At 33.8% G+C, this 26,159-nt stretch overlaps 1 protein-coding gene across 1 annotated transcript in view; it reads left to right on the top strand.

The window, feature by feature from the left end:
* The window catches only part of LOC132937511 (nephrin-like), a 485,631-nt gene extending 459,827 nt beyond the window's left edge, over nucleotides 1-25,804 (top strand). The window contains exons 10-15 of the mRNA XM_061004329.1: nucleotides 4,280-4,576; nucleotides 8,784-9,080; nucleotides 13,054-13,437; nucleotides 15,028-15,122; nucleotides 18,046-18,558; nucleotides 24,089-25,804. Of these exons, the coding sequence (XP_060860312.1) occupies nucleotides 4,280-4,576; nucleotides 8,784-9,080; nucleotides 13,054-13,437; nucleotides 15,028-15,122; nucleotides 18,046-18,558; nucleotides 24,089-24,211 (1,709 nt within the window). The 3' untranslated portion in view covers nucleotides 24,212-25,804. The remainder of the gene's footprint in view (nucleotides 1-4,279; nucleotides 4,577-8,783; nucleotides 9,081-13,053; nucleotides 13,438-15,027; nucleotides 15,123-18,045; nucleotides 18,559-24,088) is intronic.
* The last annotated feature ends 355 nt before the right edge of the window (nucleotides 25,805-26,159 follow it).

Consider the following 26,159-nt stretch of genomic DNA (forward strand, 5'->3'; position numbering starts at 1 on the left):
AACTATTGAAGTTGCATAATTTAACTATACTTTTAAACTATTTCGTGTCTTCAAACCTGAAATATTTAAATTTTTTCTAATTGACTCGAATATAAAAACTTTTCAGTAGTGAGCATTGTTTCTTAAATAATAGGTGGAAAGTGTACTCAGACAATGTTCAAACCGACCTTTAAATATCCTCACATTTTATTTTAAAGACATTGCTCCCTAAATAATTACGAATTACGATCCCTACAAAGTTTACCGTATAAAATGAATATTTCCAGTTTTAACTTTCAGAGTACTTTTTCTTTGAAAAACTTGAAATTTATAAAATTTGGATTTAAAACAGAAAAAATTTTAATTTCGTTACAACGTTAAGGTCGCAAAAATGCGCGCAGATATTCGATGTCACCGAGTGTGATATGTTACAAGCAATACTTTACAATCGTTAAACTAACCACAGTTAATTTAAATAATAATCGCTAAATTGAATGATCTTTCGTATTGTACAGAAAAGTAAAAACAAAACCCACCACTATTAATATATGTATGCATTTATAATATAGATGATGCTGTTATTATATTATGCATTAAACTCGACATTCTCATGAGGCGATGACTAATGATGTAGATGTTTCTAAAATACTGAAGCGCATGAATAATATCCAGGAAACTTTTTTGCTGCCTTAATCCTTTGTCGGAGACAAGCGAACATCTGTTCGGTGTCCATACACGCGCCGCACGATAAAAAAAATAGGGCTTGGATGAAAGTACATTAGTTGTTAATATTTCGTTAACGGACTTTCCCGTGGCGAGTGATATTATTCATAAAGACAAAACGAAAAATATATAATAAAATATTATGTACTTATTTATATATACTATTTTTTTATAATACATTTTTTTTACCTCTTAGTTCACACTTTACGAGCCATACCGATTGTCCCGAGGAAAGTAATGTAATGTATTCCCCATTTCGGAAACGCGTAGAGTACAAAAAGAGCTCAACCGTTAAGTTCTTCGTTCGTTTTACGATCGTTTTATAACCTAATTCGATTGCTCATTCAAAAGTTTTCTCGTACAAAGTTTTTAAAGGGTGAATAATACTTAGTAAAAAGTCAACGCTAACTGAAATTAAAGGAAACGATGGTTTAAAAAAACATCTATTTAACTACGACGACATTCAAAGTTATCGCTGATCCTAGATTTCCGAACAGTAATAAAAACACTACGAATGGACTATTCTTTGTCGATTCATATTTTAAATTTTATTTGCTCTTCGCCAAGGTCGGTTTTCACATAACATTGAAATATTGTGATATTATAATCTATCAATCGGCAATATCTTTGTTCGCAAGGCCGTATTTGCAAGGGCATATTCGGTCCGGACCCATCCTCCCCCCGCTACACAAATAAAAATAAATGAATATGTTTGTTTTCTATATGGTTATAATATTTTTATCGAAATTATTTGCGCGATACTGGTTGAAATCTGTATTTTTTTTTTATTATTATTTAAAATAATGTTTCAAAAACTGGGTCATTAGCCTACGTTTACATTAATTATATGCTTAAGTAGTTAATTATGGTAGCATTACAAATGGTATAATTATTTTGTATATTAATTATGTAAAATATAATAATTAGTATTATATTTTGGTAATGAAATCGATGGTTTTAAAAAGTTATTAGGAGGTAAATGTACGTAATTAAGTAAATCGTGTTTTAGATTTTTTTATTTTGAAAATTATTATGCAATCGGATTTAGTGGGCGATAATTTAAAGCTTGTTGAAGATTAACTATGTAGCAACTAAGAAGGACTTAATTTCGGTTTAAAATAATTTTCGGTGGTATTGATATTGACTCCACCTAAGTATAATATATTGCAATCATCAGCAAATAATGTAAACTTCATCAGGTTTTGCATTTGCAAGTTGTGCAAAATCTGCTATTGGCGATGAGATAGGTACAATATAGGTATTATACACTTATTGTAGGGCCGTGAGGCATATACATATAATGTATTATAATATTTTTAAATACTTGTCCCGGATACTTGACAACTTGCTAGTGTTTCGCATACATGTAGGTGGATGTAGATGTGTGTACGTATGTAAATATGTTTTATACAATAGCGTAAGAGTGTGGGTGTGTGGGTAAATCGGGGTATACCTTAACCTTACCTATAACCGCGCGCCCTTCAGTCGGACCACCACCCAACAATAATAATTATGTCCTTTTTTTAATATTATACACGTACTTTTCGAAATCAGATTATATAAGAACTATAGAACATAGAAACAACACGAAACATAAAGGAACAAAACAAATCATATTGGCGTACAGTGGCGTATTTAGGATTTTTTTATGGGTCAAGATAATTTTCCAAACACAAGCCCGTACCCGTTTGGATCTTTATCAGCTCCCTCTCCCCAATATCCTGTTAAAAGAATTCAATTTATTACAATACATAAAAAACCATTTTGTTTGAAGCTATTATTAACTAGGAATTAAATTAAATTCCGAAAAATTAAAGTCAGAAACTAAAAATATTTTTAAGCTAATGATAATAAAAAAATTAAAAAAATCACAATTCAAAATATAAAAAAAGAAACAATAATGTTATTTTAAATTAAAACTATTTTGAATAATATGATTAATATAATAAAAACACTTTCTTTAAAGTTCAAGTAGATTATTCGTTTCATAAATGTGATAAAAATATTATATAAATCATAAATGAGTTAAAAATAATATCTCAATTTATGAATTGTTTCTATAATAGAAGGTACCTAATTTCAAAAAATCGTAAAAATGAAATGTAAGTTATATATTTTATACTTAATTTATTTGTAACAAAACCTATTTTTGTTTTGCTGTGATTTGAAAATTGAAGTTTCAAAATATTTAAAATATGAATTTATTTAATGCCTTCCATAGGTATTAATACTAAATTATTTTTTTGACAACCTATATTCTGGTTGATGGTAAAAATGTGAATGAGGAGATATTATTAACTTCCTGGTTTTAATGAATAATTATATACTATACTGCCGTATTAAAATCCAAAATTATAATATATTCGTAATTAAATAATTCAATGGTTTTTTCGGTCATTGAAGAACATCTTTAAATCCGAACCTTATACCTAACCCTTTTCATCCAACGTCAGTTAACGACGCTGCAGACCTCTACACGGGCACTCGTTGTTCCAATAATTACGATTTTGGGTAAACTGCTGTGGTAAAGTTTCTGAATAACAGGCGAAAACGGACGGACCCGGCAATTAATAAACGGAGGTTGACCCAACCCGGTTCGTTTGTCACCGTCATCGACGTCAATGCATTTGTTACTGTTTTCACCGATGTGACGGCAATGCACCTTCGTCCCTACACTACTCGACAATATATATTATAAAATGCACTCAAGTAGTTTGAATTCATTTGAGCAGAAGTGTTCGGATAAAATACGCATTCGAATTATACTTTTCTCTGTATTCGAACACATATACGACTCAATGTATCAGTTGTAAAATGCGAATTCATGTAAAATTATACAACTGCTTGGATTTCAAATATGATTTTTTATTGGTTACAAAAATAAAAGGGACTTGTATATTATAATCTTTATAGTAGACGTTTATCTGGAAAATGTATGTTTGTTGCTTATATACAAAAAAAAACCATGCGACCGATTTTGACGGAAAATTTTTAATCTAAGAGATATCAGAACAGATTAAATAGTGGTTTGAACCACGTTTGAAAATATACCGGCAAGTGTTATATTATCCAATCATCTACAAGCGAATCGCCCATCTAGGTCAGGGTTGGTTCACAAAGCGAGGTTCACCAACGCCGATTTGCCAGTGAACTCAGCAACACTGAAACCAAGATACACTTATAATACGATAGAGCCGTATTTTATATTTGTTTTTTTTTCACGGGCAAAGTCGTGTAATACGGTTAGTTTTATACTATACATATCAAGTATTTCATTCGATCATCCATATCCAAGCAAATACAAAAAATATTCTATACCTCATCAGTTTTTCTACTGACTTGAATTTTCAAATTACTGGACGAGTAGGTAGGTAGGTACTTACTGAAATTCACGTTTCGCTTTAAGAAATATCAATTATAGTATCCTAGATTGAAATATATTGAAATATTTTCCCGAAAAGTCCTTTTAATAATATGGTCCACGCCATAGTTTCAAACTGAAAACCATACTTGTGGTAATGTGTACATTGTAATGTGTAATAAGGTATCACTGTTATCGTATTTATTCATGTTTCAGTCGCCCCAGTATGTCGACCCGGCCAGGAGACGGTGCAAGGGGTGGGAAGACGCGAAGCTGCCAAAGTGCTCTGCGAGGTGGAGGCCAACCCGTCTGACAACGTACGGTACACGTGGCGTTTCAACAACTCGCGGGAAACGGTCAACTTGGATCGTGACCGTTATACGGAGGAGGGACCGCGGAGCACTGCTGCGTACACGCCACTGACGCCACTCGATTACGGGACACTCATGTGTTGGGCGAGCAACGAGTTTGGCAAACAAACAGTACCATGCGTGTACCAGGTGATAGCTGCCGGTAAGTGTTTTTCGGTATATTATATTAATATATTATCGAAACATCGATAATAATATTATGTCAACCGATGTCGTCGCAGATACCTCTCATATTAATCGAAACGTAGATAGTAATAATATATTGTGTCTATCCATATCTTCACAACGTATACCAACTCCAAGATAAAAATCAACCACCGACGACCACGAGTAATAAAATTATTATTTTTTTCATACACACATAATAAATTCGTGTGACGTTGTTTGATTCTTACAAATATTTTATATATATTTACGTCGCTGCATTCCATTTGGCGTGCTATTCATTCCCATAGAAATCGTTAAAGTTTTTAAATTAACTGAAACTTTTAATAAATACGTAATGATGGAGTTTTTTTATGTCTTTATGTATATAATATATGTATACGTACTAAGGTCAAACTATGTGCAATGCGTAACATGATATATTTCAAAAGGCCATGCTTAAAAATGTTAGTTATAAATGTTAAAACTTTAAACACGCGTGTCGCGCGGGGAATAAATCAAAAGGTATATTATACACTTTAACAGCATAACGACCTAATGTATCATAGATTATTCGTAAAAAAATATATAATATCGTAATAATATCACGCGTCGATTTCAACTATAACTACCATCCATCGCGTTACATGACTGAAAAACTAATTCGATCGTAAGTGGTTCAGCGTGATAGAAAAACAATGGAAAATATACGCCAGTAGTTATAGTCTATACAACTCAATAATTTAAAAATAAGAACATATTACATAAAATATATTGTTTTTATTATACACCTATATTGCAGTTAGAAATTTACGGCCGCCTTTGGAAGTTTGAAAATGATTTGCTCATATCCTGGTATCGTTTACTTCAGTGAATGATATATTTTTATTCTATCAACACCCGCAAAAATGAATTAATAAAATATTATTAATTCAAGGATTATTCATGCCTCGACTTATCTCCAGTCTATTTCCTTTCTCTACTAAGATTTCCAAATACTTTCCATAGAGATGACGAGTGTGTGGATCAAGATTTAAAACAATTTAACCGACGTATTATTTATCAAGGTGCTGTTTTATGAAATATAAACATATATACTTAAAGTATACATTATTCGTACAGTGATATTTATGTTCATGTGTAATAAAAACTCACCCAAAGCTTTCAGATGATGAACGGGAATTGTTCCCCCCCACCCCTAAAACCACTATCGCCACCATCAACACTCAGGAATTGTATTTAACCATGACTCGCGCACTCGTCGTACACCTAGATAGATATAGTGTTTAAAAAGTTTATGACCAAACTACTCCAGAAATGACGTGACGCGCTCTTCACGATTATTCTTCTCCTGGACAAACTTTTCGGCTTTGCTTTTGCGGAAGTGTGTAATAGAAACCACATCGCGTAGACCAAGTGGAAGTTTTCGCAATAATAATATTACATAATGGCGTTTCCGGGGAACCCGGCGACCGACATCCGGGCCCCGCGAACAAAACCAGAACAACCCGGACCTTTTGTGAGCGCCACTCACCGAACTTGGCGTTTAACTTTTGGCATAACGTCATGCGCCGCCGAGTCCGTTCCTTTGGGTGGAATCCGCAGACTGCGGTGCGACAACGAAAAGCGGCGAGGCTACGAGTGGACGATGAGCAGCCGAGGAAGGTGGAAAAATAAAAACTGAATTTCCCGTGAGATTTCAGCAGAAAAAAAAATTTGCACTTATTATACGGAAATGAACCACACAAGTCCCGTTGCCACGGTTCGACAACCGTCTCGCAGTTTAGTAAATATACAAGTTTAGCCGGGCGACCGAAGACGGAAATTATCGGTGCATTATATAAAATAATATGTGTCCAATGCCCTCGAGGTTATCCCAAAAGCGGTTATCCCGGGCTTTGAACTTAAGAAGTTTTTCTTTATTATTATTATTATTATCATCGTGCGCGGCTGCAGTTGTACGTTAATGGCCACGCGTGCGTAAAAATAAGCCGGCACAACAAGCCTCTAAATTATTCACTGAAAAACCGATTCTTTAAAAGTATCTATAAATATCCTATTCCATATATATATAAACTGTAGTAGGTACTTCCGAAGCTTAATCCACCATATATTACTGTCGTGCTGTATAAATACGTCTATACACATACATACACACACATAGCTTCTAGCTAAAACCATTTCACGATCCTCAGATATATAATCGAATTAAAAGTTTGCGACTAAAACGGTCTGCGAACGACGAACGGTCTCGGTTACCGTTAAAAATGTAAAACGTTTAACTCTCGGAAATCACAAAACGAAAACATATAACACACCGTTCAACGGAAACGAAGAACAGAACAGTTCAACTCGTAAATTAATACGATCGTGCACGACGTTGACCATAAATTTGTTCCTTCTTAAACTCTGTTGAATGTAAACTGCACAGATTTTTAACATAGTCGTTTGGGTTATTTTAATCCTGTATATGAAATATGGGTCTAAAATTATATCCAATCATAATGACATTTAGCAGGTAGTACAATTATACCTAACTGTGAAAACCCTGTCAAAATTGGTTTATCTGTTTTAACTTCATTCATGGAAAAACAGACAGCTAAATGTACCTATATATTATGCGCGTGTTTCATCCAATATAAAATTGATTTATGTACATTTGAAAATCACACCGTATATTATTCAATTTAAAACTTTTAATTTATGATAAAATGACAAATAAAAGGAAAAATAAAAATAAAACTTTAAGATCTTTTTTTGATATTGAAAAAGAGACAATTTTCTAAATCTATGCAGTAATCCTAGAACAGGCTACATATAATAAATGTTAGAAAATCTATAGTAAATGTAGACATTTATACAATTAAATATTATATTTCAGTTTGCTGAAACAAAATTTCATTGTGGTCTCATCTTAAAAATGCAAATTTGTTTAAGACTTCTTATTACACATCTAGAGTATGAGAAAATCGTCTATTCTAAAATTCAAGTTCATACGTTGTTTTTGAGAAATATCAATGAATGAGAGAGTGGCACTATTTTTCTTTTATATATAGACATTATACAAACGTCGGTTTAGGGGTAATATTATTAATCCGACTGTCAAAACTAGTACCTGGGTAATGGGCATTTTGTTCGGGCATAACCACGTAGTATCGTACAATTCCTGTGATTTGGTTGCCTTTATATCAATTCAATATCCAAATCTGAACCCCTATGGAAAGTTAAACGTTTAATTTACTAATTATGTTTTGTTCAAATTTGTTCCGTTCATACGAACGTTTCACTAGAAACGTTTAAGTCCAAATGATGAAATAGTATAATTTACAAAAAAAAAACAAACAAACAAAAATATGATAAAGTTATTAAAAAGAGCGTTTGTTGTTGCCGCAGTCCAGTTCCGTTTTATAAATAGAAATAAAAGCTTCCCGATAAGTTATAATATCAGTATTATCCCTTATATAATATAATATAATTTATTATTTTGAATAATAAATTATCATAATTGTGTGATGGATAATAATTTAGATTTTATTGACTTTTGGAGAACGATGAACATAAATCATTATAATTAATATCAAATAAACCGAACTTTTGTTTGAAATGTTTGACATCGGAGTGTTTGACACTTTGACCTAACGGCATTTTTGGAACGCTTATTCTTTCAAAACTATATTCGCGTTTTTGAAAATACTTATTTTACATATGATTTTAAGTCATAATAAATTACACAATGTTTTACTATTTTTATTGTTATCGTTACCTAATTGAATGGTAAATGGTAATATACTATACGTAATGAATTTCATTTTCCTATGCAGAATATTTGTCAGAGTATTTCGATGATGTATAGAAACCAAATTTCAATAATTTAGGCACTTATAGTTAGTTAATATCGTAAGTATTTAAAGATTATAAAAGAGGATCAACATTTTGCGATAACGTCTGTCCAAACTTCAAATACTTATAATAATATATTGATCAACTACTCGATGGATGTTTAGTTTTTGTTAGTGTCCGTGCTTTCGGGGCGTGGTTTTTCTCTGTGGACTTGGTTTATCAGCCAAAAAATACTTCCACCAACGAGATAATATTACACAGCGATGATATCGATATGATCGTCTGTACTTAAAATGTTTATCGTACAACCGTTTGCACTATATAGGTACCTATATTATAATATGATATCGAATGTTTTTTCACAGGTCGCCCGGACAGCCTGGAAAACTGCTCGGTGGTGAACCAGACTTCGGCATCGCTGGTGGTCCGGTGTCAACCAGGTTTTGATGGCGGCCTCAGCCAGAGGTTCGTCATGGAGGTATACGATCGGCACGGACAGTCGCTGGCTGGCAACGTGACGGCCGACCGGCCCGCGTTCACCGTGGGCAGTCTTCCTTCCGGTTTGGGATTCGACATCAGCGTTTACGCGTACAACAGCCGCGGACCGTCCGACCCTGTCCAGCTCCACGCCTACACCCTCAAGTCGGCCGAGAAACGCACAGGTACGGACGATGAGATCAATAATTATAATAACAATATCAGTTGTCGAAGTCACGTATAATATTATAGTTTAGGTAACGGTATACCAAATATTGGATTTTGGTAGAACGAAGGATCGCGGTCACTGCCGCTTGTAGTACCTAGCTTTAACCGCAAGCCGTTGGGAAAGCAGTGGCAATAATAAACGGTATTATGTTTGGATCGCGTGTCAAAACAGCGAAAAAGAAAAATAATATCGCTAGATACGCGTTATTACGTTATACGTGATCCCGGTCCCATTTAAATTGATAACCTCCGTTGGAGAATAAATTATGAAAACGTTACCACACGCATAATCCGTTTTTCTCCCGTTTTCGTATTCGTTTATAGTCGCGACTTTCTCTATCTCTCTCTCTCTCTCTCTATCTATCGAGAGAGCCACGTTGATGGATTTTTATACCACGGTTCAAACTTTATTCTATTCGAATGGTTTCGATAAGCTTCCAAAGCGTTGGACGGCACGAACCCGAGTAAAGTGCTAAAGCTAAAAGTAAAGCGCTATAGTAAAGTAAACTTCTATGCACATCATTTTATGGGTTTTATAAGCACTCCTGCAGCAGATTTAGCTGCAGTATAACCATAGTTTCGTACAATTATGTAGGGCATCTGAGACAATCTGACATTAACTGACAATACCTACGTGAAGGGTTTCCCCATGAATACTACCTACCTTATAGTTTATTTTATTATCTAAAGCTCTCAAATATTAAATTTTACGAACAAAAAAGTTACTTGAAAGTTATATCGGATAATATGTTATAATTTGCTATTATAGTTTTTGCCATCATACGAACCACTCGATTTTCACTCATCCCCCTATTCACGACTGTACTTACTACTGTTATGAACCTCCGTTTACTGATATTACGTAAACTTCATAATTTTGAAGTTGAAAACTATTTAAACTTAACAAAACTTACAATTTACAACGCATATTTTACATAATATTACTCATTGCTATGTACATGTCAAGTTGAATACATTTTAGTACTTTCAAGATATTTCCTTTTTCTTTAACTTTGTTACAATTACGTGCACTCAGTAAGATATTTAAATTTATTGTAACACATAATTTACTAGTTTATGGCCAATAAAGTGCTATATATTACTATATCATTATTATTAATAATTAATATTGCTCATTAATTTAACGTTTACTTTATGTAAAACACTTTATATGACTGACTAGAACCAGAAATAATAAATTAAAATTGTGTAATGAAATATTATTGCTTACCCCTACTTAAAATCCTAATTTTATCATATAATAATATGTTTTTAATTATCATGCCATCAACTATACTGGCCAATAGGAGACAATATGATAATGTCATTACTAGTTTGCTGAGTTCACAGGGAAGCTAATACAATTTATTATGTGCATCTTGTGTACTGTGTAGTCAGTTCGTATATAAAACATTGTACGATGGTGAAGTGGATACGTCAAAATTCCTATAAAAACATTATTATAATTTTAAATAACAGTTATTGAAGGTTAGAATTGATTACACTTGTAGACTCGACGGCCTGGCCGACGTAAAACCATTAGGTAATAACTAATAACAATATTATTAAATCAATAAATATGCCTATGCAAATAGTTTTTTCCAGTTTTAAAAGTAATGGACCCTATGTGGTATACTATAGGTATATAATGTAAATAATTATGATATCATGGAGCTTAAAATAGGTACAGCACGCAGCAGGTACTGTGATAACGTTCCCCAAAATGTCGCTGCTTTTTGATATGCGAAAAGAAATCAAAACCTTTCCATCACATATATTCATTTGGCAAGATTACGCATGTAATCGGCGGTAATGTGTCACATTATATTCACCGGCGGTGTCTGTCGTCTGTAAGTTAGGTGCACTGCATGGTATGAATCTCACTCTGACGTACACAAATTAATATTGCGTAATAGTATAAAGTATTCGTGATATCGCAGTAGATACACACCTCGCCAATCAATGTTACGGTTTAGACCGACGGCCTTTGCACACAACACACGAGCTATAACACGCCCATACCAATAACAATAACTTTAGCGGTGTCTAAAAATATGATTTTTATCGTTTGTGAATTCTGCGTTGTAGCCTCCACACGGCGTCCGTATTATGGCTCGCTCAGTTATAATACCGGCGAAACGTACAAAGAGTTCGAGAAAATCGAATAAGCTTGCCTATTGCCTCACAAATAGCGTTCTCAATTGAAATTTATTCCGGGCCGATAGTCATTACTTAAAAGAATACATACGAGAGGAGCCCGCGCGGGTGTGTGTGTGTATGTGTGTGTGTGTGTAAGAGAGTGTGTGTGCGTGCATTCCGGTCACGTAGCCGGCTGGCTTTGGCTTCGGGGAGCTCTAACAATGGCAGGGAAGAGCACCTACATACACTCAATTACGTCCGAGTTTGGCGGGGCTGGAAAAGTGATGATCAAAAATGAAATAGTGACGCGCTGCGCACCCCGAGACGCTACAACAAGTTCTCGACAAACGCCGATAACGTATTTCCCAATCGTGTGATTAGATTAACCTAATGCGGAATTCTCTAGTAGTTGGCGGTAATAAAATGTAATACCCACACCCGCGCCCAGAACCGTTCTTACAACCGCGGTCGGCCACGCGCGAACACGTATTGGACCAACCTTTTATTGGCTTTTCCCGTCTAATGCGCATTAGATAATATTTTGTCAGCAACGAATCGATTCCCGCACAACGTGAGCGAGTGACATAATTTTTTCAGTACTTACCTACTTTTTTTTCAATTATAATATAAAACTCCCAGGACGGCGATGTTTGATTAAAATAACATAATAAACCTACTGCGTACGATATTGACAACATTCGCCGATAACACGATGACAATATATAAGAACGGTAGCGAGATGACATAAAAACAGTGCAGATTCGAACAGGTGTGTGTTATGTATGCTATTCAACTATAGAGTTTTGAGCCTAGTAATATTCACGTAGAGGTTGACTTATAATAAATTATATTTTAATACAGTGAAACCTCTGAATACGAAACACTTTCAGTCTAAGTTTGCAGCATTCCCTCCGTCCTCCCTAAAAAAAAATACATTCACAAATTTGAAGGTGTCAGTGGCTATTTAGCAGTGGCCGTTAGGGGAGGATTTTCTGTAATAGGATTTTAAAGATATTATTTTAACGAATATAGTTGAAATTAATGTGAAACAACTCACGGCGTGTGATCTGCAATTAAAAGTAGTGCTTCCCACGGATATATAAAACAACTAGATAGCTGACTCGATTTCGTCACTGATGTTGATGTACGGCTGCCGTTTGTGACACAGGCAATGTTTGCATAATATACAGCTTGTCAGTTATCACAGGCAGACTGATAAATGATAGGTGATAGCAAAATATAATATAACATTTTAATTTTTAATTGTTATCATGTTATTTTATGTAAATATTGCCTTTGCGACAAATGGCGGTCGTGCATCAGAGATGTTCATGTTATAATATAGGCAGTCAGTTATCTAGTTGTTTTATAGGTCTATAGAATTACCAACGTTTAAAATGTTCAAATAAAAATTACCTTAATAATATAAAAACTTCAAACACATTCAATGTATGAATATTTCATATCTACCGTAAAAAAAAATGTACCTATAATTTGTTTTGTCGTTGTTCGTAAAATCATAACGATCTAGCATTTATAGTCATAACGCCTACCTACCTACCTCAAATGTATCCACGAGATAATATTGTGTACCCATCGGTCATCTTAGTGCAGGTTTTCATAACAGCTCAAGTCCGTAATTTGCTTACGCACACATATAGGTATCTGGAGAATCTGAACGTTAACTGATTTCGAGCTTTCGACAAAATCATAATATTATTATAATATTATAGTTTTATACAATGATGACTTCGTATAGGGTGATTTATATTTTTATTTTTTTGTCTGCAGCGGTCACTCCCTCGGGATTTCGATTTTCACCCATGCTAGCCGTGATCGCCATTGGATGCGTCGCGTCTGTCATGTCCATCGCGTGTATCGTGGCTGTGGCCGTGGCTGTGCAGCGGAAGCGAGCTAGGCGCCGTCGCCGAGAACGGTCAAACGACGAGTCGAAAACGGCCATCGATGGCGTTGGCGGAACCGGAACTGGTACAGGGACTGGAGCCGGAATCGGCGATGGCGGTGGAGTCGATGGCGGTGGTGTCGGAGGTGGCATCGGAGGAGGCACCGATGGAGGCACTGGTGGAGGCGACGGTGGAGATCGTCATCATCAACGAGCAGATGCCGTCGACGACGGGCTGGAAAAGAATCCCGACATCATACCTCACGACAACGGTGAGTAGGATTTATTTTTTCAAATTCCGAAATTGACAACATAAGAATTTGGAATGAAAAATAATTAAAAACTTACGGAGACTATTCACATCATAAAAATGTACCTACACTGTCATCGATGGGTGATACCATATTGTTTTTATTCCAACGTGTGTCCTATAAACTTACATAATTGTTTGCATGTACTGTAATTGTATCGAGATCAAATTACTCTAGTAACACACTTTTAGGCATCGTACTTCGCTATTACACACTCTCATAAAGATTATCTCAAACTTTTGTTATTTTTTTTAAACAAATCAAAAATCACTTAGTAGATACCCTGTACGTACTTTCAAGTTTCAACACGTTCCAATCTTTGTGAAAATTGTTCGACGACGATTTTCCGAAACTCTTTATTTTAGAATTCGTCAGTCGACACTTCTTGAACGTGTTTTTTTGTTAAGAGTTCAATACTTTTTTTAACCCGTTGGAAAACAATTAGTTTCTCAAAACTAACATTATACAACTGCCCAAATATTAATAGATGTCAAATGATATCGTTGTTTGTAGCTACCTATATAGTTCAAAGTCAACAAACTTTCGCTACCTCCTGTATCGTTATCAGTGTTTTTCTCTTTATTTTAATTATTAACGTCTCGGAATATAATATATAATAATATGTAATATATAATATATAATATTATATAAAAATGTATTATACTATATAATATTTCTGTCATGAATTATCCACAATTTATTTCCAGTGAAACAGTCCCCCATAGGCAGCTATAAAACCTGTAAAAATTCTCTTCTTTGTAAAATTAATTACTATTTATTTATGACGTTTTAACGGTATTACTTCCTTTATTATATGTGTTTATTTTTCCATCAGAGCAAAACATGTCTGATTACGTTTTATATCCGTCTAGACAGTAGACATTGACCGTAACGCATTAGCTACAATATCAAAAAAATAATAAACAAAATTTACTTTTACTTTTGCCCCTCTATCTCAACCCACCAAGGTTATATAATAATTTTTTATTTTGAATTTGTACGTAAATGATTCAATGTTAGTTCTTATAGAACGTCTGGGTATACCTATATTAAAAAAAATCAAAGAATTTCCTTATTATGTAAAAATTAACAAACGTTTTTCATTTTATTTTTGTTAAGCATTATTTTAATACTATTGTATTGCAGATACCTAATTTTTTTTTCATTTGCTGTTTTTATCGGTAAAATATATTTTTTCAGATAAATAAGTAACAATATCTATACGTCGTATCACGTTTTTCCATGACGTTCATATATAATTATATTATAATTTTTATACGACCAATACTCTAAACAATGTTCTTTTGGAGTGTTAATATTTTTCTCGGAATTAAACAAAGCTTTTTTCAGCAATCCGCGTGAGAATTGTGTATTAAACATCCCGTTTAAAAGAACTATTCCGTTCTACTTCTATATAAAATAAATTAATTTCTACGAAACAATTTTATTTTCCATTTTAACAATACGACTTTAGACTACACAGTGTTCGTTAGTTTTACTCGCTTTCATCATGAAATACGTTTTGCTAAAATATACACGATTTGCCCACAGATTACTTAGACGAAGACGAAAAGGCATTTGAACGGTTAAACAGTGGCAGAATATACTCTTCACGAATGGTCGACGCTGAAGCATGCAAACAACAAGTAAGTCCAATAAGCGTAACACGGTATGAACGTATAATAATTTATAGCCGAAAGCAGACTTAAAACGAAAATTCTAATTTATTACAAAAGCGTAGAGAAGAACCATAAAATACTTGGTGTTTGTGAGTAAGTTGTAGGTTATCGCAACTACCAAAAATCCACGACGGTCTACTACCATAGTTCGGCCAGTGGGTACGTAAAAAAAGTTACGACCGGTATGCTCCGATAGATAGCAATAAAAAGTAATATATTTTGTTTATTTGATTGAGCGCCCTGCTCACATTTTGCAATAAATTGCAATTACATTTTAAAAAAATACCTAGCCATGGCAACATTATCACGCAAATCTACAAATATTGCATGTACATCGCATAAAATTATCATTATGACATTATCAGTTAGAATTAATAATTACTAAAACGAACGCTACTGACAGTATACATCGAACACTCTAGGGTTTGAAACACTGACGATGACTGACAAAAATGAATTAAAAATAGTCGGTTTGTAATATTATGTGACATAGGTAATGTATTTCTCTGATGAATTTTAGAAACTTTTCACTATTCGTGGTATTCTGATGGCAGATAAACATTAAACATATTTTAAACTCAGAGTTCTACTGATGTAATAAAATTGTCAATGTAATATTGTTATCTAATATAACTACTGTAAACATCCTATAACAGTACGACTTATACAATATTAATATTTTTTGATTATACACACAATTCAAATATATATTCGTAGGCAGTAGCTATACGTATGATGTGTGTATAGTAATATAAAATATATAAAATAATATTATCTTTGTAAGTAAATACCAAAATTAATAAAGTACTCAGATTTCAATTTGTATTCATTATTTACTTAGAATAATATAAACTAGATGTTTATTGCCTTAACTACGTTATTATAGTAATGTATCATCTATGTTCTATGCGTCTTCTGGGTTATTAATTAGTTACGTTCCAAAAAATATGATTTCTAAGTGTTCGGATACGAAAAAAAACTTGAATAATTTGATTTTATGCCTTTCATTATTACCTCTTGGCCAAACTGCGGATCATAATAAAAACAGACATTTTTATATCTCAATATAATCCTTCAACGTCATCATGAAAACTGTATAATGTTCAGATATCGAGACTGATTTGAATGTTGAATACATTTAAACCAATGGCGTGTACGCATTGCACGCGTTTATGTTTCCAATGATTATAATGTATAATATTAGATGACAGCTAGCCATGATGGCTGGGTACAAGAAAAAATTGGTATTAAGTAGATAGGTAGGTATAGGCATTGTTGGTACCCACACCATTACGCTCGATCGTGCACGAACATAAATTACACGCAAAGATTTGAATAAATGAATAAACGTTTATAATATATTACATTATTATACAACAATACCGACCGCCGCCGCTAAATGAAGATATAAGCCACGCAGACGCCTTAATCTGCTTATACTCGTCGTCTTCGAAATCCGGTGTACTTACTGCTCGAAATAATTTTGCGAACGACTGCGAAATAGTTATACTTAGATATCATCGTGTATGCGTTTTGATTCGGTCCCTGAGTGATAATTTAAAGGGTGCTCGTTGGACATGATGCAAATCTATTATTACTGCTTCGTTGTGCGATGTGCAGCTGATTTCAAAAGATATTGCGAAATATTTTTAACTTTTCGGATTTCAGGTGGAGTGTTAACACAGTATAAGCATAGTTTCTCTGAGTATCCCTAAAACCCACATTATTTTTACAAAATTCGCTTTTCAGTCAGAAGTGCCATGATTAAAATGCTATGGACTCTACAACACTCTTGAGTAAATAAACAATTTACAAAATAAAATAATATTTGATATATTATTGTTATACCCATAGATAGAAAACACAAATTTCTAATATTAGTATTGAATGATCAAAATAAATTGTATTACAACTACCTATTTGCAGGCATATTCATGTTTTCTCGTCAGTTTTCCAGTGTTATTCAAATCGTTTATAAAATTAATAGAAAGTTTTGTAAGTTCTCATTTGAAAATAACCATACTTTACCAATAATTCCCAATCTACAACAACGTGGGGTAATAACAATGAGAATTTTCGTTCTCCGTTTATATTGGAAAAAATTCGCTATTCGTTGTAAAGCTTATACTCTATATTATAATATTATTTGCTTGGAATTTAAAACGAATATTATTATCAGATATAAAAGGAAAAAAGTTTTTGCACAATATATAGATAGGTATTACTATACAATATTGTGTTTGTTGATGGATGAGACTTTTAAGAGGATTTTGGTCGATGTTGGAGATTTTCCTAACCATAAAATCACTCGTGCATCAGTTAGATAGGTTTAAAATTTAAATGATTAAATTAAAATAATAGATGGACTCAAATTTTTAAATTTTACATAAAATAGACGTCAATTGGCAATGTCGAGTCGAATTTATTTTTAACTATATTTATACTTTTTACTTTTCTACAGTCATGTCAATTTATAATATCATATTTAAATATTCTTTTAGTGCATAAAATAGAGTATCTGCACAAGAACATCTCATTACATTTTCAACATCAATACGTCATAATTATATATTCAAAACAACTAGATACCTAAAAATGTTTAGAAAAAATTGTACCTATCGTCACGAGAAAGTGCTTAAATTAGATTTTAAATCTAAAGACTATAGATGTTAAAAAAATTAATTTGCAAGACAAATGTGTCTTATACTTAAAAATGTAAAAAATCAGGATTTTGATGAATTGGAAGCCTATCAAAAGGCTAAGTAAACTTAAAAAATTAGAAATATATTTTCAATAAGAAAGCAATCACCAACTACACTTCTGCTACCCCTCAAGAACCTGGCACCATCTTTGAAGACATTATTCTGACCACCACCTTATTGTGTTACAGGCTCGCGGACTTATGCCGCCACCTCCTTCGATGACGCCACAACAGCAGATCTATTCTTCGGACATTGTCGGTGGTTCTCCATCAGCTGGCGTCGTGTACCCAAACCTGATGTGCCCCACACCGCCACCTCCACCGTCACAGCTGTTGCTCCACCAACACTATCAGCAACAGCAATTGCAGCAGCAACAACAACAACTACAGCAGCCCACTGCCGCATTGCACCATCACCGGCACAACGCTGGTGGACCTCAGCACGTGCAATACGTGCAGGTTGACCACCAAAACCAGTTCGCCAGCCACCCACACCAGCACCACCATTTACATCATCATCCCCTGCCGCCACCGCACTACCAGCCGGTCCCGCAGGCACGGACCATGACCCTTGGCCGTTACCACAACAACCACAAGCACGGTCACAATCAGCCACAAGACCGTTCTGCCGAGATACCTCTGTTGTTGGCCGCCCAACCAGGACTCCAACATCACCACCAGCTTCACCAGCGCGAGAGCACGGTATAAACACATGCCCGTCGACATAGCTCTTCTCCCCCTCCCCATACTGACCATTAAATTTATTTATTTTTTACGATTATAGATTATTATTATAATAATTAATTTTTAAATTATTTTTCTATTTTGCATCGTGTTTTTTTTTCTATTCTACGTGACAAACCCTAGTCCGTAGTTCAATAAAATTATTTTATTTTATTTTTATTTTTTTAACCAGTTATTTCTGTAGAAACTTGAGTAAAAAATAATATGTCAATAAAAACCGGAACCATAATCGAAAAACCCAAAGATCAGGTTAGAACGCATGACATTATTGTATCGTCGTTAGCGACGTCGTAAGTATACCACTCACCAGTTACCACCAGTGCGTGCCCGTGAATTTTCAATGAGACGGGGATGTTATGAGTAATAATACATTTAAACGAACTGTAGTGGGTAGTACCAAAGACACAAATAAGGTGAATTATAAGACAATGGGGGGGGGGGGGTGCAATTGCCCCTGACCTCCTTCCCTGGGAACGTTACTCACCTGATTTTCTTATTCCAACCCTTTATCTCGATGGTATCTCATTTATTCTTTATCACGTATAAATATCGTTCCCTCGTTCATGTTACAATTATTATAAAATGTACAATATTAATAATATACTTTTACTAATAACATTCCTAACCGAGTTTTTCTCCTTTTCTCTCATTCTGTCACTGTACACACAACGGACATAAAATATCGTTCACTCTTCGAAACAAATTTCGATAAATTCGGAACTGATCACCGTTTATAGAGTTACTAGCTGGTAACGGCTATTGCGTGGTACACTGGTACCTGTGTGGCTTATGGTTCGGCTTCCTCACTTTGAAAAATATGTTTCTACCGATGACATGAGACCATGGCTTCATAAATAAAAATCACACCCTACAATACTGGTATTTTAAAATATGAATGCGGCACAATGTATTTACAGCTTATTCATATATTCTCATTATAACTGGTTAAGTATATTCATCAAAACATTTTTTATGCTCGAGTATTGTATGCGAATACAACGAAAGCACTTTAAACGCATTTAGTGTAATCCATTAAAATGCACTCGATTTAATTCCGCGTTAATATTATAATACAATAATTGCAACTATAGTACCTATACGTATGTGTTGTCATACGGACCACAAATAATTTTTAACGAGCTGTACATTTTAACTATGTATTTAAATGAGACCCTAGTCTATAATGTAATTATTATTATTTATTTATTATTATTATGACTATTTTTTTTTTTTTTACATTAAATTAAAAACGCTTACTATATTAATATAACGTGTGTAGACCATAGCGTTGTGCTGATAGCTTTCATATTTTATTTATTTGTTTTGTTTGTAAGCTGCATGCATATTATAATTTATATTTTGTCATTAACATGTCATACAAAATGTACGCTCCTAATAATTGTTCTAAATTATAATATAGTATAGTTCCTATATTACGTTATAATAATATTATATGGGAAATACATTTTGCGTTTTCAATTTATTATATTAAAGTTCAGTAAAACCTCCTTATAACGGACCTCCTATGGGACGGAAATCTCATTACTACAGAAAATAACAACAGTATAACTATAACGAAAACTTTTTATAGTGAAAACATCAGTTGGTACTCTTATAAAGAGGTTTTACTGTACATAATATTACCTATATTATAATAATGCAAAGACTGTAAAGAAGTATTTTTATTTAACGCGCAAATTTAACAAAATTTTAGTTTATTACTATTATTATTATTATTATTTTTTATTATTATTATTATTAATACACAATTTTTATATAATCGCATTGTGTATGATTATATTTTAACGATTGTAAATCAACTAATAAAGCGTACTTTCGACTCACTTTCATAAAATTATGATTTAGTTTATTCTATATTATTTTGTCTGTTAACAAACTTTTGTGTGTTTAAATTATTGCACGTGTTTAAAATAGTTTTTCACACCGCATGAATTTTTTATCACCCTTGAGTTTTTACTGCCTGTAGAAATAAAATAGAGCGTTAAGTTTTGTTTTGCATAATTTTTAAAATGGTTTATCCTCACCTCCCTCCCCCCCCCCCCCCCCATCACTTGCTACGATTTAGATTCTACTACAAACGATCGAATAGGCATAATATATAGCTGTAGGTGGCGATAAATATTTAATTGTTCAATATATCTTATTGTTTTTAACAATGGCTGGTATACAATTGAATACCTATTAATTATTTGCTGTAGAAATAATATTTTATATTGATGTAATATTGTGCAGGGTAAAATCAAGGGTTTTCTCTGCGGTTAAAACGATTAGGTAACTGTAACAACCACTCAGGTCTTGTAACTTGGTAATAATTTTATTCCTACACATATTATTATAATAGGGGATATATTTTAATGCAATAACGCAATATTTCGAGCAATAAAAAAATAAACACAATTCGTGCAAAAATAGTATACATAAAAAAAAGTTCAGTTGAATATTCACATACATTATGGAATAAACCCTATATAATCCCAAGAGTATATAAACTCTTTCAGCTTTAAATCAACATTATTTTGGCATATTTCATTATTTGTCAAAACACATTTATTAAAATTCGTCGTTTGCTCAGTGTTATTTATTTTTTTTTTATCAAAATAATAAAATAAAAAAATATATTTTTAGCGTAGGTACCTCTATAATAATATGAAGATTTTAAATTTTCAATCTCGAATAGTAATGCAAATACTAGGTGTACTTATAGTTGGTTATTACTAATAGTTTATATATGCAAATAATAAACATTGCTTTATAAATTATAATATTATATTCAAAGTCAAACATTTGCAACAAATACGGAAATAATATATTTAGGCTTCGTAAAACTAATGAATTAATTTTCAATCAGCGTTTCTCCCAAAGTAAATAGTAATGGCGGGCAAATAGTTCAGTGGAATTTTAAACAAACATATTTCTCTAAATTCTTGAATATTAACTGATAAGCTTGTAATAACTAAAAAATTAATTACATTTAATTATCTTGCATTATGTGGATTTAAGACGAACACTTTAGGTCGTAGCAAAACGTTGTTATAAATTTGATAGGTCAATAAAGATAATTCACCGATAATAACCGTGACAAGATAATAAGTGATACGAGATTCCGTGTTTTTATACGTGAATCGTGGCGTAAATTGTCATGGTAAATTTAACGATAAAACCAGAAACTATAAATGTCATCAACTCGAAAGTAAAAAGAAGCAATTTTTTATCTGAAATATCTGTAAGAAAATCATCTAATTAATATAAAAATAGCAATTATATTATTTCAAGCCAATTTAAGAAAATTTTTTTTAGGTTTTGATATCTCCGCACATCCTACCAATAATATAAACTCACCACTATCGAGCTAAAAATTAGAATGACACCAATAAAAAAATAAAACCATTGAGCTCATCAATGTCACACACCTAGTCCGCTGTACATGCTGTCATTGATGACAGTCCGATGATTGAATTATTAAATCCTGATAATACTTATAATTGCCTACCTCCGGTTCTGCATTGTATTAAGAGGATGTCAGCGCACTATTTGTTTTCTCTCTCTGTCCCACGCGTAACATAGACAAAACGCATTTACGCAGAATCACTTTTTTTTTATGTTTTTAAGTAATCTTAGAGTAAAATCACCCATTACAAAAGAGATAGAAAATAATATTTTTGAGGGAATGACATAGATTTTATATTTTATTGTTATTTGACTTTATATTCGACTTTCAAAATGAACAAAAAAATGTTGTAAATTTAAATTATGGTTAAATTGTTTTGAGACAATATTTAGACAAATCGATATGTCATTCCCTCAAAAATATTATTCTCTATCTTTTTTGTTATGGGTGATTTTACACTAAGATAACTTAAAAATATAGAAAAAATGATTCTACGTAAATACGTTTTGTCTATGTTGCGCGTGGGCCAGAGAGAGAAAACAAATGGTGCGCTGACATTCTCTTAAAACTGAAATATCATTCCTCCAATCAACCTTGGACTTCTTATCGAGAAGTGAAAGATTTTATCCACCGCCTGTTTTGATTCAATCGATCTCAAACAAAGATCTCAACAGTGATCTCGTCAACATCTTAAGTGTACAGTTAATAATATCATCTCTGAGTAAATATCTCAGTGAACCGTATGTTTCAAAAAACTGAAAACGAAGCATCATAATGGATATATTGACAGTTATAAGTTTAGAACAATCACGTTTCAAACAAAATCTCGCTTTTTATTTAGCCCACAAATAATAACTCATTCATAATAAAACATTTTATGGTGAATGACGGATGTCGGTTGATTACGGTAAAAACATTAAATAAATAAATAGTTTATAACCAAAAGACCAACCTGTTGGTATCCATATACGACGTTCATTCCAAACAACAATAATAATATCGGGATCGAGTATCCTGCATAATATCCACGATGGTAACTAAGTGATTAGGGTCGGTTAGGTTGGGTTTTCCGTGATTTATTAAACTATTTTAATACGTTTATTATAAACGTACGGACGTATATTATCTCTTTCTCACGTGTCGAATTTAATTGGTAGCCTTCCACTTGCGAGAATACTGTGTGTGTTTAGTCGTGGTTATGGCTGCTGATAGTCAGCGTATTGACCGTAGGTCCTATATTTATTCCAGTGGGATGTTTATCATATAATTATGTCTAGAATAAGCCACACCGAGTAGCACTTTTTCAAATCACGACAAATTTTGAGGGGTGACGCTTGAATAATTATAAATAATTATTCTGGTTATCCTGATCATAATCCCCAATGACCGATCACAGAAAAATATATTCAGGTTTCATGGTATCTAAAACAAATGTAGGTACTTATGTCCAATGCCTACAGCTTCAATATATAGAACAAAACCATAATTATTATACATAAAAAAGTGACTTTATAGAAAGGTTTTAGGAGAGCTTAATTTGTACCTGTATCCAGTAACCACTAATCAGTTTAGCGAATAACTTTTATAGCTAGTTGTATTATGATACTCTGCTGATAGGGAGACATGGAGATGATGGCTTTACAATATATAGGTACCTAACCATAGTACATCGCAAGATACCGTGATTTAATTATAGGTACTAACTCATTATTGTGAAATAGTTATTGCATTATTTTGCTATTTAGGCGTCTAACACCCAATAATATGTAGACCAAATCGTATTACACACATCAATATTATAGGTATCACATGAATGCAAAACACTACCTATCTCACTTGACCTGAATGAAATTTCCTATCCCCGAAAATCTTCTGCCATCCCCGAAAGTCTTCATCGACCCCCTCGATGCTGCCTGTTTTGGTTGACGCTAAATCCGCAGCCACCGTACGATGCGTTCCATAAATAACTGAAATGCAATATGATTATATTATAACAGTGTATACGGAATAACCTTCGGTAGCATTTAATATTATGTACACAACTGACGTTTCTCGATGTGTGTTGTTGCGTGTGTACAGACCGACTTGACGGCGGACCCGCAGCTGCAGCAGAGAGGCGCTGTCGGACCAGTTTTCGGAAAACCACCCCCGTCGGCGGCGCCATCGCAACAGCAGCAGATCATCGCCGCCACGCGGTTCTGACAGACGGACTTCGAGCCGATTCCCGAGGACGATTTGGTCATGTTGTGAACTCGCCCCCGGACAACCCCCAACACGAGACGACGGCGACCACACAACTGCAACTGACCGTATACTAAATCTTCAAGAGGTTATGGTATGCGGACCGCGGACTTTCGGCAAATACGCCTTGCGTATTCAAAAAAAAAAAAAAAATTCTCGGGGGATGAACGAAAAAAAAGTGTTTTTCATTTTTTTTCAAATTGTTTAATTTTATGTCTACTACTGTTGTCGTTTGATTTATGTACCCCGCTTTCAAACATAATCCACAGTTCACCGATCGTTGCGACGTACCGCGATAAATAGCGTATTATACCTAAACCTGAACTATACAACTAACCCTACCCCTGCGGTCCAATTGCACGACGCCATCGACCACCGATTTTCTGAGAAAGTAAATCGCGATCGATGTCCGCCCACCAGTCTCTAGCTGTAAGAAAATATTATTATGATATAGACTCTTGACGCCCTCCCACCCTTCACCTCTCACCATCACCACCACGAATGAAAAACGTCATGTCGTGACGCCGGCGGCAGATCCGTATCTACGTACCGTCGTTATAAAATTTTCGACGACGATAATTAATCACGAAAAACCATCTCAAAGTATAATAAATCCCGAAACTATATACGGGACATCTGTTTCGTCGCTCCCGAAAACTCTTACGGGCACACTCAAAACATCATTATAAAAGTTTCGCCGTTGTAATATAATATATTATATTGTGTATACGCGCATGCTAGAGGTAAATTAACGACAGTTAATTTTTTTTTACGAACAGAAAAAACGCAAAATGTCCGCCCAATGTCGTCGGAATTTCTCAACTTAATGGTTTTTCTTTTTTTGTTCTTTTCCATTTTGATACAGGCACCAGCGCTTTTATGATACCTACTACTATATCCAGACGTTAGCAAGGCCCTCCAAGTCACCACCGCCGCCGTCGAATGAACCGACTATAATAATATTATAAAAATATATCGTTTCACCGTCCGTTTCTGACGATTCACACGAATCACACGACACACAGAGGGTGTCGACACAGTGGCGGTTAATACCTTTTTGATGGCACTTGCGGTCTATAATTTTTTTATACCTGTGAACTGGTTTTACAATTTTTCGTTAAGAGATGTCCCCTTTATTTCAAAAAGGCTATGACTTCACTATTAATACATGCGCTTCCGCCAAGACAATTTTAATTATGATTAAAAAAAGAACACGTCGTTAGTACAAAAATTCGTTAGAAAAAACAATAATTGTATCCGTCATAATATTATCCATAATATATCACAATTTGGTAACAATTATCAATTTGTATTCTTTGACGATGATGTTGAGGAAAGGATTATTCAATTATCAACTAGGTAGTGCTTAAAAACATTTATTTTTTTTTATGAAATTTTTAAAAGTCGTAGCAAACAGTTCATAGACATTTTCTCTTTACACTTAGGTATTGGAAACACATCGAGTGAAACTAATGTCGTTCCAGTTATTTTTGTACTACTAACAAAAAAAAAAAAAAAACAAAAATAATTTATACTCGATTATCTTAACTCCAATACCTATAAAATTAAATTGTTATTCTTATCAAGATGACAGTATCGTAAGAACAGTTCATACTTCATAGGTACAAAAAAAAAGTGGCCGCAAATGCCACCAAAAAGGTTCTGACCGCAACTGGGCCGACCGCATAAATCCACACAGAGCATGATACGCTCACATTGACGCCAAACTAGGTCGTGAATCCGTAAACCGACATTCGACGTGCCGATATATTGTGATACTGACGAGTTTTTCCATTTTCCGGAGTGCCGAAAGCGCGGTGCCGGAGTTTCCGTTTTTCCTAAATCGAGACAATCCATAATACACCTCACGCGATCCATATTTTGTTTTTGATTTCTACTCTCGATTTCC

The sequence above is a fragment of the Metopolophium dirhodum genome, chromosome 1 (assembly GCF_019925205.1).
Source record: "Metopolophium dirhodum isolate CAU chromosome 1, ASM1992520v1, whole genome shotgun sequence".
Classification (NCBI taxonomy): domain Eukaryota; kingdom Metazoa; phylum Arthropoda; class Insecta; order Hemiptera; family Aphididae; genus Metopolophium; species Metopolophium dirhodum.